Below are 14777 nucleotides of genomic sequence, written 5' to 3'. Positions count from 1 at the left end.
TTGATTAAAAGAACTCAAAATATACATATACATATTATAGTGCATGAATACTATATTATTTAAAATATTATCATGTACGAATATAATTAATATACACAATAATTATGATTCATGATACACACTAATGTATGCGATTGTGTACATTAATGTATGCACATAATATTAATATACATAGTAACACAATCATAATTTTAATTACAATTGCTACTGTTTACATTAAATTATATACATATTAATGCCCATTAATAAGTGACGATAATGTCAAAATGACATAAAATATAATTACTTAGGAAATGATTCTTTTACTGTAATTAATTAGAAAGAAAATTATTTTAGTAATCATTTTAGAACTAATTTAAAATGATTTTAATATAATGACGACTTACGAATTGTGTTTTACTCGAATGATAAAATTTAATTATGATTAACTATGATTATGTTGTTACAAACATTAATTTATATATATATATATATATATATATATATAAATCCTAAAAAAAATACATAAAAGATATAATAATAATATTATATAATAATAATATTATTATATTATTATTATATCTTTTATATAATTTTTTTCAATATATAGAGGGTATCTTATTTTATTTTAAATAGTCAACTTTCTTCGAAATTATTGATATAAAAAAATATTTTAGATAAAAGAGGAACAATTTCGGGGAGATGTTTTAGTCACGTTATATTTTTTCTAAGTGGAAGATATGAAGAAAAGATATGAAGGCCAAAAGATATGAAGGTCACTTCATGTTTTAAATGGAATTATATATTTTTTTTCACATAACATAATATCTTTTCATTATTCTGCATATATATATAAAAGTACTAAACTACGAGTGCTTTCCACAGTCATACACCGTGTTGGTGTTTTCCAGCAAGAGATATACAGTGTAACACAGTGATCATTTCATCGTTGTTTAGCAATGGCAAACAACAAAATAATAATTCACTGTGTCATTTGTGTCTCTTGCTGGAAAGCACCTTATATAGAGATATCAGAAAATCAATATTTTATGAAGTATTTTACATTTATGTTTGATCATCTTTTGAAGTATTACTTTTTGAAATATTTGTGTATCATTAATAATTTCGAAGAAAACTGTTTAAAACTGTTTAAAATAAAATGGAACACTCTATATATCACGAATACTACGAGAATATCGCATTGTTTATATCAATAATAGTAGCAATAATATTAATACATATAAATTATCGGAGCATTGCCTGAAAAAAATAAAAAATTTTAAATATTTATTTGAAAAATTCTAAGCAAATATTTATCAAATGTGAACATATATTTAATTGGTACAAAAACCAATAATTTGATATAACTATCATTTTTTTATTGAGTAGATATTTATTAAGTAAATATTTATTTGTTGTAAATATTCGAAAAAATATGCATTAAGATTTAAGATTTAGAAAAAGAATTATTTTTTCATTATATATCTATTATCGATATTAAGTATTATATATATGTATATATATATATATATATATATTCCGGTACTGTGTCGAATGCTGATATACTTTTATATATATATATATATATATATATATATATATATATATATATATAAGTATCAGCATTCGACATAGTATCGGAATAATAAAGAATTTTTAGCAATGCAATTTTATATATAAAATAAAAACGTACACGAGATATGTACGCATTTTAATGGGCATTAAAATCTGGATGTTCAATCCTTGGATGTGAGGATGGGTATACGGAAAAGAGGAACAATTACAGAACGTTCTGCGTTCAATTCGTCTTATTTCGCGAAATAAACTTAGGTAATATCATAGCGTACGTAGCATCGCGGGTACGCGCGCGTTATGCACACCCACGCGTTCATTTTGTAAACACATATGTGTCTATCACAGAATAAATATGGTCGGAAGACCCGCGACACGGTGAAAAATAATGCGCGATCGCTTCGTTCGCGAGGTACTTTTACTATCTCTTACGCAATCGCCGCGCGTCGTAGCTACGCACACGCATACACACACGGAACTCCTCCCGTTTGCGTGAAATTACGTCGCGGCTCATTTTCCCACGCGTGTAACTCCCCCATTGCGTGATTCATCACGATTCTATACTTTCACGCATTGAGAAAGTGTCTCCGGGGAGGAAACGTCCACCTCTTTCGTCTAATGCTTTAACTACTCGAAACGCTCTGCAAACAAATTACGCTGACTTGTTTTCAGAAAGAAATAGAACATTTAAGTCAAAGCAAATATTGTTAGAAAAATATCAAGTTATCAAATAAAAATTATAGAATAGAACTAATATTGCACGAATAATTTACATTCTTATAAGAAGAAAGTCTCTCTTTCCTTTGCAACTCTCATATATATAGAAAATAAAAAATCTATACACTTTTTTATGAGTTTTTTTTTAGCATTAATTGATTTATCTTGTTATTTCATGTATGAAAGTATCGAATTAAAATTATTGAAAAATTGAAAAATTATTTTATAAGATATTTCACTTTATCAAAATATTTTTCAGCTCTCTCGCAAATTAACGAATTTTGTGTAGCTTTATGTTAATATTTTCATATTTAGAATAAAAACAAATTATGCGGTTTTAATGGATACAAAAATCTTATGGTTCCATTAATTTAAAATAACAGGATATCTAGAACAAGTTTATGAAAAATGCATGTTATAAAATTTACACGTATCATATTTCCTCGCTTTAAATATCAAATTTTTTGTTTGAATACTTGTTTTTTTAATGCTTCATTATTTAAAATGTCTGGTAGTTTTTTCTGAGACTTTCTCCTTACCAAGTTCGATCTTTGTGTACATTTGTTTACCTAACATCAATAGAGTAATTTATAAATAACACATTCATATATTCATATAAGATTGAGTTAGTATAATAAATTTTTCTTTTCTCTTTCATCAAAATTGGCACTAGTAACATTTTCTCGGATGCAACAAATTGATACTAGCTTTACTATGCAGTGTCTTGTAACGCGAAATAGTCGAATTTAATATATCCTCATAGCGTAAAAAGATCAGTCTGTTATTTGTATTAAATCGAATCCTTTTAACTTTTAACTTTTTAAATCTTGCATCAGATACCAGACACAGTTTAAAAATTCCATCTCTGTGTGGTCGAGCTTACAAAAGCAAACTATAATAAGAAAAGCGTTGTAAAAATAATATCACAGGACAGTCCGAGTTAGTCGCTTACATGTGTCTTGTTTGTTTATACAGAGAGTCGTGTTAAATTATACGATTACTTAGCGCATCACATTACGAGAGCGAGAGGAAAAGTTGCATGGGGTCTTTATTTGCATGTTTTAATTATAAGACCTATTTGTGTCTACGCGTATACTTTATTACTTATGTCCGCGCGCCCATGCATCTAAATCAATAACGATAATCTTAACGTTACAGTACTGTAAAGCTGTCACAACCACGTAATGTTTATCGAACCATCAAGTTATGAGTTACGAGCAATTGAGCAGTCTCGCAAAGGAGAACGGAAGAGAATGCGAATTTTTAAAAGCGGAAACGTGACTTATGCCCGTATTCATCAGATCTTGTACTTAACGTTTCCTTAAATTTATCTTTAGATGTTCAGTAGCCAATGAAATAATTCGTAGAGTATCTGAAGATAAATTTAAGGAAGCCTTAAATATCTATTAAAGATCTGACTCTATGAATATGGGCATTAATTCTCTGTAATCTTTACAGAAATTTAATACTGGAAGATAGATTACTTGATAAATAATCATTTATAAATAAATTCTGATTAATTATTTATTTTTTAGTTTTAAGAGCAATGTCATTTAGTTCTTTAATATTCAAAATAAATAATTAATTATTATCTTTCAATATTAATCTTTGGTGCACACAATTTTCCCGGTTCTTTGCTACACACGATAGGTCATTCTTATGTCCAGAGTTTCATTACTTTAACAAATATACAAAAATTATTACATGATCTTGCGTATATATTTTTAAGAAGTATTTTGTAAGGTTGTGCATTTAAAAAAAAATGTATACAAATTACGCGGGACTTGTCCTTCCTTCTCGTATGCGCTACAAGCTTACATTTATTTTGCCATGCAGTTAAATTATATGTATATTTATATGTACGGAATACACAGCCAGTATACCGACGAACATATATACGTGTATAACATCGTTGCAAACGTAACATACAATAAGTCGCTCGACGAAACTTCTGTTTTATCATGTCACGAAACAGCAGGTGTGTATGTGCGTGATAACACGCGCTTGTCAAATCACATATAATATATATATATATATTTACGTAAATGTTTCTCTCTCTTTTTTTCTATCGTTTTGCCTCACGTATATCATCGTATATATTTATCCCGTTAATAATGCATCCCGTATCCTCTAGGCCGTGACTGTTCCTATTATAATATACTCCAACGTATATATGTATATATATATATAGGCTCTTTATAGTTTCTCATCTCAAATAGACTTTTTATATATCTTTTTTTATATTCATCAAATATACATAAACAGATAAACATTTGATTCTTTTGCCTTACATGCTATAGTACGCGAATCATGCGCGATAAATACTTTCCTCTTGTATATGTGGTCTTTTTGTCATCAATGTTTCTGTAAAGCGTTATTTGCGGAAGGAGAAATTTACTTTCGCTCCGTGTAATTGTGCCATTTTTCATTGTGGCTTTATATAATATTTTGATTGTATTACAGACACTTTGACTCCCCTTTTCTTTCTTTGTCTTTTTTAAACTATAAAAATACAATATAATTCCTCAAAGCCAATATCTCCGAGCAACTAAACTTTGCAAGAGAGAACACGAAATCTAATCGATGATTTCAATATGTCCTGCAATTTTCGTAATTGTTATGTTCGTCTATTTTATGCTATATTATGTGTTATTTATTTTCATATCAAAACAATATTTAATAAATTTAATAAAAAAAAAAACTTATAAACGTATACAAAAAAATACTTTTTTAAATACAATTTCACGACTTTTTCTCGTAAAAGATTAAATAAATAATAGTGAATTTTCTTTCTTTAAAAAAAAAAACATGTCAAGAATTTACATAAAATAAGATAAAACGAATTGCAAATACACATTTTAAGCCGCTAATTATCGAATCATTGTCACTTATAAATGCAAAGATTTGTTTGTATATTTCTTACTTTCAACATTCAATAGATATTAATCCCTTATCACGAAAAATACAAACGTAGTGTCCATATGTGTATGTGTAGTGTATATAATAGATATATGTATATACATATATATATATATATATGTACGTGTGTACATATATATATATGTATGTATCTTCTCATTTATAAATCATTTGTCTCTGTTCAACATCTTTTTAAAAATACAATGAGATTTTAACTTACGTATTCTATACGTTAGTTATCTAGTCATAATTTTCTATAATCGCGGTAACTATTTTTTAAAATTATAATACAATTTTTAAAATTCGCACATTTTTTATAACCACAGAGATTTTTTTTCCCGTTAAAACTTTACCTCTGGAATTTTATCAGGACTAAATACAAGAGTCCCTTTTATGTATATATATATATATATAATATCGGAAATTCAATAATTATTTCGATTGGTACATTAAAATTCTGTTTCTATAACAATGTGCATCGCGGAGAATTAATTAATCATTTTCAGTTACGAATTTCAAGCTTATTGTGCACACGATTAACTTGAAAGATTATAATTTTATTCTGTGTGTAATTCGGTAAATTTGCGTGCAATAAACATTCATAAATCTATGTATTTTACTAAACGGGGCATAAAGAGAACGATTACATATAATATCTATTGCCAATTTTTTTGGATTTCTCGCTCGTAAGCTAAATTCCATATTGCATTGATTTTATATTGCGATAATCATGCGTTCGATGACATGATTTCACATGATTTCACATCGCGTCGATATCATGGAATAGAATCGTGTAAGGAACAATCGTATTATCTAACGTATATAAATATTCCCGATTATTAACGTAAACAATATTCCTTTTTTCTATAAATTTACGTTTCACATATTTAATACTAAAGTCTATTTTGGAGCATAAAATGTTTCCACAACGTGAAACATCTATCTATTTAAGACGTTACAATATATAACGTCTATTTTCTATAAATCCAATAGTGTCGCTATTCTCTTTAAACCTGATTTACGCAACTTTATTTTCCGTACAATGACGATATTATAATCTTTTCACTGATATATTTTTTCCTAGATAAAATCCTGCTTTATTTAATCTTGTAAAACCTTTTAACTTTTTTTCTCGCAAGTTAGTGATATATAAAATTTCACGTTTCAAGATTTTCGAGATTATGTATTCGAATTTATCGCATTAAAATGTGGAACATTAATGAGCCAATATCAAGTCTCAATTTTTCGATTTGGTACTATCATGTATATACATAATGTACGTAGTATCATCTTATTTTATCCATCTGACAATTTAAATGATGCCTGCGTTATTTATCCTGTGACATTTATAATCATATTATACTTTCATTCGGCAATTTGGCAGACTAACAATTAAAGATTTACTGTACTCGTTCGTTAATCTTAGATCCCGCATTCCGTGAGAACAAAGTCGTCGGTGGACACTGTAGTCGCGTTAAGATGCAGCGTTGTCGTCGAATTGTCGACGCAATATGGCATTACCTTGCCGTGAAAACAGGTACCAGAGCAAGTGTTGGTTATAATCAGTAAAAGGCCGGAGAGTGCAGCCAGAATACCGGCGGTCATCAGCCCGAGCGCCGGAAGTTTCTTGGACGAGAGGACCGGCCCCTCCTCGAGCTTGAGATAACAGAGACCGGGTAGAATGTAAGCTAGCGGCACCGCGGCGAGGATTCCGTTCAACTCGAGAACGATGCCGAGGCAATCCGTCAACATGGAGATCAGGTATGCCATGCATATTATCGTCAAGGTGATTATCAGGTACTCGCGGTCCGAATTAGGTATGTAAGCCTCGTGTCCTTCCAATTCGTCCGTACCTTTTATTGCTGTCATAAGTACCTGGATCGATAATAAATCGCGATTATAATAATTCTTGCAAATGCTCCGATTTGTAAAACTTTATATGACTTATAGAGATTACCCTTATAAAAAGGATTCTATATTAATTACATGGGTAGTTCAAGTACCAATAAGACTTTTTTTTTGTGTGAATACAAATCAATATTGATAGATGTCAACCTTATACTTACAAAGCACTTTTGATATTCATTTATTGAGCCTTATGTCTATTGCATATTTTACTATATTATAAGTTATATTATGCGAAACTAACTCATTTTACCAATTTTCCAATTTTTCTTATGATTATAAATGCTGGATTTCATACTAAAAGGTAGTAATTAATTATTTATTTTGAGTATGAAAAGTACTGTAAAACTCAAAATAAGTAATTAATTACTTTTAGTATTGGCCAGAGTGCAAAGAGAAGACGATCATCGGAGACATTACCTCACGCGTAACGAAGCACTCGATGGGGAAGGTAAGCAGTATGGTGCCGCTAAACAACACCCTGGCGAAATTCATCAGATCGTCATCCCAACAATAATTTTCCATAAGATCACCCTGAACGTACGACGTGAAGGTCGCGTAACCGGCGATTCCGAAAGCCGCGGCAATCAGGAAAGACGTGAAGAGGGACCAATGTGTCACGATATCCCACTTCTCTTGGGTTGCTCTTTCAATTGAGCTGTAAATCAGGAAGGTATTGTGATGGCACATGAAGGCGAACGCCATTATACCGATGGACGGAACGATCCCCGGGAAATTGGCGAATCTCCAGCTGTCCTTCTGACTCGGACTGTAATCAATCGACATCTATGATTACATATAGAGATTTTATAGGAGGTATTAATGAACTACAGAAAGTCTCACTTACACCAAGGCAGACATTGTGTCCATCCGGATGGCGATGGCGAGGAGAATGAATCCAACGCAGACTAGAGAGAGAAAGGAGATTTTTGCTAATCGCGCGACGTTTCTGTACAGACAAAGCGGGACGGTGATGCATAAGGTTGCCAGGAGGATGACGACTTGTCGATGAGCGAGAATGTTCGTCTCGTCCATCCCTGTCACTCTTATTAAAACCTTGGTCACTGTATCACCGACGACGACATTGTATGAAACCATTGCTGTAACGTTAATAAAATTATTTCATAATTGCCCGTTGATTAAAGGCTGATATATAATTTCCCTACTTTTAAAAGTGACACTACTAAAACAAATAATTTTAGAAAAAAAGAGAAAACTATTTTTCAACTTGATAGAAAATGATTGATCAAATAATCGACGAAAAGAATACGTTCTTAACATTTTTGTTTCTATAAAGTTAAATTAGTTTATTTTTATAATTGATTGGATAATGTTTATTTAACTCATTCATGATAATTATTCGAAAATCATGTCTTTGAGTTGTGTCATAATCGATACAAAAGTCAACATGATCGATACAAAAGTCAAAGCAGATAGATAAATATCATTATATTATTTATTTATTTATCATTTATTAAGTACTATGGGATAATATTCTTTTAAATAATTATTATAACTAATATAAATTGCCACTAACATTACATCAATATTATAATTTCTCACTAAACAGTATAAATGTAATATAACACATGTTGCACATAACAATTACATTGTTGACTAATAATAATATTGATGTAATGAGTTGTGTGAGGTACATACCTATGAATGGATACAGTAACTGCAATATTGTAAGAATGTAGAAACCGGCACGACCGAAACTCGCTCGCATCAGACCCTGATAGCTCATCTCGCCGCAAATACGCCCGCTTCGCACCATGAGAATTAACGAATAGTCGGTCAACGCCGCTACTAAAATTAACAGGGCGATACCAAGACCGAAACCGGCTTGATGCAGAGCGTACGGTATTCCTGAAAAATTTATATTAATTTAGCCGACATACTTTAAGGGCGCGGCTTCACAGAATATCAAATGGATTTCTTTTATATTTTTACGATCTTTCAGAAAATACGCGATCTCGAAACTATCATTTTTTTTTATATTTACCGATGACTCCGCTGCCGATGATGGAATTGATGAAATTGAAACTCGCGAGCGGCAGGCTGCTAAATTTGCTGGACTTGTCTTCTACTTCTTCATCCTATAATATGCGTTGACATTAGAACGAATGCTTTGCTTTTGTTTATATTTGTAAGCTTTAGAAAAGAATCTCAACACATTCAGAATTTCATGATTACGTTAATTAAACGTCACGTTGCGTATACAAACTCGTATCTGCGAATATTCTATGAGCACATTTTCATGCTGATGAATATTAACGGCACAAGGGAATGAAAATGTCATTTCCAGAGCGGCGCATAATAAAAATACGTTGGTGGTAAAGTAAATAAAGTTGGCAAGTAAGAGTTAAATGATTTACACGATCACAGTCAACGGAATAATTTGGAGCGATACCGAAAGTGAAGTAGAGGGGCGTCGTGATAAAAAAGCGCTCCTTGAAAGCGGGAATGATAGCGCATGTTCATACATCAGGTCGAAGGCCAACGGCCGTGACAAATTGACGAATTGAGCGTTGAAAGAGTGCATCGTCCTGCTGGAATAACATTACGCGGGATCAATCGATAGGCAGTATCAGCGAAGCTACTTAGGAAATTTCTGCTGCATGTCAATTAATCCGCTTTGTTGTTCGTAGGAATCTAATCGTGTAGATTTGTAAATTAGAACGTAATGAATCGCTGCGTCCGTAGCGATCAATTCTCTCGTCGTTCCAATAAGAGGGAGACAAAACGGATAAAAGAAAGCGAAATAGTTAATTTCTATAATTAATAGAGCACAGAAAGAAAGATTTTGCTAAATTTTGTTATCTAAAAATTTAGCTAACAAAATGAAAATAATTTTGTTTGGACTATTAAAGTAACTATGTACAACATTTAAATGAGTTGCTAAAATGTTCAAACTTTTTGCCACATTGTCATCAACGATTAAGTATTCTACATTGTATCTTATGAAAAGAATAATTTTACTAAAATATCTAAAAATTTAATTAAATACAAATCCGAAAATAATTTTGTTGAACTATCAAAATAATTAAGTAAGACACTCAAAGCTGGTTATTAGAATGTCACAACTTTTTGCAGCATTGCTCATTATGCTTTGAACGTCCTATAATTATTTTGACTGTCTAACAAAATTATTTTCAGATTTGTATCTAACTAGAATGAAATAAATTTATTACTTTAGCTTACATTGTCAAGAAAAAATTTGATTTAAGATCAAATTCCCCATCTAGTTAAATTTTAGATTAAATATTTTGGCAAAACCATTCCTTCCATATAGATTTGTAGATATACAGAGTTCTTACCCTAACTAATCGTCTCATATCATCATAGGATTCTTCTGATGCGATGCTGCCGACCTGTTGAGTTTTTAAAACAATGTATTAGTCAGTTAGCGACAACCGTGTATCGGTTTTCAAAATGTATTCGATTTCTTTCTCGCTCGCATATCGAAAGAAAACTCAAAAGGGTAATGTGCTCTTCTCTCATCCCTCTTGTTGCTCGCATTTTCCCTCATTCGCGGATGCTCATGCAACCATACGAATACTCTTTATTGACAATAGTTCCAGACGGATATAACTGCTCTTTCCGAAAAAAAAACCAGCGCAGGAGAAATCATAGAGGCATTGATTGAAACGAGCGTATCGGGCGAAATGTCATCGCAGAAATTTCTCATCGCGGATGGAATTGTTAAGGGACTCTCCCTCTCTCTCGCTCTCTTCTCTCTTCTTTTCAAGATGACGGAAACTTCCAATCTCGAAGATATCAGAATCGCTCGTAAGAAGAAAAGGCGTAATTGCGCGTTTCTATTCGCGTGATTACAAGCAGGAGAGAATCGAGAGAAAATCGCGCGAAACGGAATGAAGATTACGACTTTCCTGCGCTTAAAAACCGTGCGGATTAAGAGCAGATAGAATTAACGAGGTAGCGAAAGTGGCGTTGTAGTAACTTTCTCGTAAACTTTTTACGTGGCAAAACTGAGAGGATACTCGCGATTCTCCAACGCGTCGTTTGCAAAATTATTTTGCAAATCACACGACGGGGTTGCTCGATAATTGTGTAGCGACTATCTACTTCCCAGTTGAAACCAATTAAAAGTAACATATCATCTGCTATAATTTTGCACACAACATAAATGTAATATAAGTTCAGGATTGGAAATGTTAGTAATGCCCTATTTCTATTAACTTTATTCTAGATTTAACCTACTCTTCATCTTTTTTTAATTCTTACAAGGGGAGACTCTGAAGTAACTCTCACTGATTTTAATGAAACTTGACAAGATTAAAAGTGTATGCCCTTGAATATAAATCATCCTTCATTGGCCGTAGACGGTCTACTCATTTCTGAAATATTTCAATATTAAATTTGATAACTTCCTTTACGGTTCATTAAAATGTTTATGCTCAATATAATATTTACAATTATTAATTAATTGCTAGTGTGGTTTGAACTCGAGTCTGTAAGTTAAAAGACTATTACCATATCCTCTACACTACAAATTAATACTCGAGTATGAATGCTCTAATAACTAAAGAAAATGTCGTTATCACAAATTTAATATTGAAATATTTCAGAAATGGTAGACTGCCTACACCCAAATGGAAGGTGATTTGTATTCAAGAGAACATATTCTATAATCCAGTTAAATTTCATTCAAATCGGTGAGGGTCATTTTAAAGCCTCTTCTTGTTAGAATTAAAAATAGATGAAGAAGTTGAACCAAGATTAAAATTAAGTTATATTGAAACGATACATAAAAGCAACACGTTACCGTTACTTTTTAGAAAGTAATTTATTTCTTTTTTATAATGTTAAAGTAAGATATTAAATTTAAAAATTATATTATTTAATAATCAATATTAATTTGTAAAAATCAATTTTAAAATTCTAAGCTACTCTTATGCTTTTCTTTATATTAAATTTATATCTAATAAATTTTTGAGACTTCTTTATATTAATATTTTTATTTTTTAACAAATTTATTTTTATGAGAAAATTAGATTATAATTTACAAATATAGGTTTTATTAAACATTGTTTGTAAACATTAATCGTTATTAAGAATTCATTTTAAAATTCACTATCAATACTGAAAATTTATAGTTCATACATATATATGTATGCCATATATTGACTATTGGAATCCAGATAAGATATGAAGTACAAAACATTTTTCAATATCTAAATTTCTATTAGAAAATATTTTAGTCATTTGAAAAAAATAATACAATCTATTGAGTAATTAAAAATAAAGGATTAAAATAACACTAAAAATAATGGCTGAATCTGTTATCGTTATAGAGAAAAAAGAAACGATCGTTACCGACAAGAGTAATGAAAACGATAACAGCGTTTCAAATAATGCGTTACCTCTCAACTTTGAATGAAATACATGGTTTTACACGACAGTTACATTGTTGAGTGCGAAGTTATAACACGGATGTTATGTTACTTTTAGTTGATGGCGACTGGAACTAGAAGATCCCGAGAGATATATTTATTTTCTGAACAAAATTTCCTCTAGTAGGAGGAAAAAACATCTTATGACAAACAAGAAATATAAAGAACGTATTTTGCTTTGCAGCATATGTTGTTGATAAAAACTGATAGCGAATTCGGTTAAACGCATTAGTGTATATTAAAGCCGTTGTATATCGATTTAATCTAAGTGTAAAAGTAAAATACAAATATTTCAAATTATTAAATATATATTTTACTTAATAGCAATAAAATGTATTGAGGATTTCATCGTTTATGTCCAATCGAATCCGTTACATTATTAATTATTTTTGCTTGGATTAGCAGAAATAATAATATATTATATATATTACGAAATATTATGCAGATATTTTACATTGTGCTACAATATATATAGAAGCTTAGAATGCAATCAATCAATTTTGTTATATCAATTTAATTATATCTAAAAAAATATTATGTCTATATTAATATTGTACTTTCATTACAAAAAATTTAAATTTGTGTAAAAATAATTCAAGATGTAAGATTTCTCTTTCACTTTACGAGAACTTGGACATTTTAAATTGCAAAATATTCGAATAATCCTTTTGTAAAATGTAACATCTGTGAATAAAAATATCATAACTTTCGTACTTTTCAGTTAAATTAAATTCTTTCGATATATTCCAAGATATCAAATAATTTTTACTCTATTTTATTCGCGTAATAAATTTCGAAAAAACATAAGAAAAAAAAAGATATTGGGAAGAGAGAACACACACGAAAGAGAGTTGCGAGACATTGTAGCGCGGTTTAATTTGCATATCGCTTTGCCGGCAACGATTTTATTCGTTCCGAAAAAAGCGAAATGGGGACGTGTTCGGTCGACGCGGAAATTATGTCTTTCGTTGAACAGAATAAGATAGAGATGGCTTACTCACATCCTCGAAATTCTCTCTCGCATCCAGGATGTAGCTCTTCTCGTTGACATCGGACGCAGCGTGGACCATCCTGATCTTGTAATCAGGATCCTTTTGCGGTAAAGGTGGCCTAACTTTAACGGGAGAAATGATAGCGCGAAAAAAACTAGTGCGAAACTTAAAGGGAGGGAACGAGATTCGCGGACAGGTCCGTAGACGTCTGAAGTTCCGGCCTGTCTTCTGTCCCTTCTTCAGCTTCTCGTCTTTCCCCTCTGGTTATCCGTTCTCCCTCTCTTGCACACTCGATCCGCTTCCCTTATTCTATCCCTCTACTCACGCACGCGCGTACACATATTTTCACCAATTTCTCCCTCCGTCTCCACCGCGAGCCTCAATCACACCCCATCATCCTCCCCATATTTTATCCTCTCTCTCTTTTCTGTTCTCGGTAAACCGGGGATCGCCAGGCTCGCATCCTCTTCGTCAACATGTATACCCACGTATGCGCACCCCTCGTACCCTCCCTTCCGCCCCCTTCATTCATCTATCTCATCCCACCCTCGCAGCCTCCCAGTTTTCTCCTCCGGTTAACCGGTCGCGTCCTATTTCTTTTCTATCTCTCGTGTTTTCCCTTCGTCGAGTATCGAAGCGCGAGAACGACTGGCAGCTGGATTTATTGATTCCGCGACGTATATATCTTTCCCGTCGGTGACGAGGTTCCAGTTTCACCGGAACTACATTTCGCGTGCAAGACTCATCCTGCGCTTTATTTTTTAATAAGATATATAAGCCGCGCGCGCACGAATCTCCGCATCAGATCGTTACGATATGCATAAGTTTATATGATATAAACTCGATATCTCGCTATTTGTAGAGAAACAGGTCTGATGCGTTATAAGAATTGGATTTTCCAGTTTTCAATATTCAATAACTTTATCAGTCTATTAGCTTTTCATCAATCTTGTAAATTATCTATCAACAGCATACGTTCATACATAAACAGAAGACTTTTTGTTAGAATTTATTTTGAAAATATGACATTTGTGGAACAACATTGTATTTCGAAAAATTTTAATGTAAATTTCTCTCATTCATTAATAAAACTACAATAAAGTATAAAATAAGTTTGATCAATTTTATTGAAATGCATGATAAAAATTTTTTAAATATTATATTAGGTGTTGGAATTAATTCGTAGCGTTTTTTAATGAAAGAATGTTATTTATTTCACATGAGCATTAAAAAATACATTAATGAAAGTACTTCCCATCACTTGTAAAACGCTACG

General features: G+C 31.5%; 1 protein-coding gene across 1 annotated transcript; it reads right to left on the bottom strand.

Moving 5' to 3' along the window:
* Positions 1 to 1769: 1769 nt before the first annotated feature.
* LOC105150982 (putative sodium-coupled neutral amino acid transporter 11) lies at positions 1770 to 14577 on the bottom strand. The gene is made up of 7 exons (XM_011064400.2): positions 13511 to 14577; positions 10413 to 10466; positions 9098 to 9191; positions 8752 to 8961; positions 7940 to 8192; positions 7513 to 7861; positions 1770 to 7062 (listed from the first exon to the last, which is right to left on the bottom strand). The coding sequence occupies exons 1-7, from the start codon at positions 13577 to 13579 to the stop codon at positions 6610 to 6612; spliced, it is 1482 nt and encodes a 493-aa protein (XP_011062702.1). The 5' UTR covers positions 13580 to 14577; the 3' UTR covers positions 1770 to 6609.
* Between the last annotated feature and the right edge of the window lie 200 nt (positions 14578 to 14777).

This window comes from Acromyrmex echinatior, chromosome 2, assembly GCF_024713525.1.
Source record: "Acromyrmex echinatior isolate Ae372 chromosome 2, ASM2471352v2, whole genome shotgun sequence".
NCBI classification, from domain to species: Eukaryota; Metazoa; Arthropoda; class Insecta; order Hymenoptera; family Formicidae; genus Acromyrmex; species Acromyrmex echinatior.
Note: the sequence above shows the minus strand (reverse complement) of the source record. Positions and strands in the feature narration are given on the sequence as shown.

Bases quoted from the DNA above. Each gene is read 5' to 3' on its own strand.
- LOC105150982 (XM_011064400.2), bottom strand. From the start codon at position 13,579: ATGGTCCACGCTGCGTCCGATGTCAACGAGAAGAGCTACATCCTGGAT. The intron at 8,962-9,097 runs GTAAATATAAAA...TAAATTTTTCAG, and splicing joins CATCGGCAGCGGAGTCATCG to GAATACCGTACGCTCTGCAT. The intron at 8,193-8,751 runs GTATGTACCTCA...TTAACGTTACAG, and splicing joins GTTACTGTATCCATTCATAG to CAATGGTTTCATACAATGTC.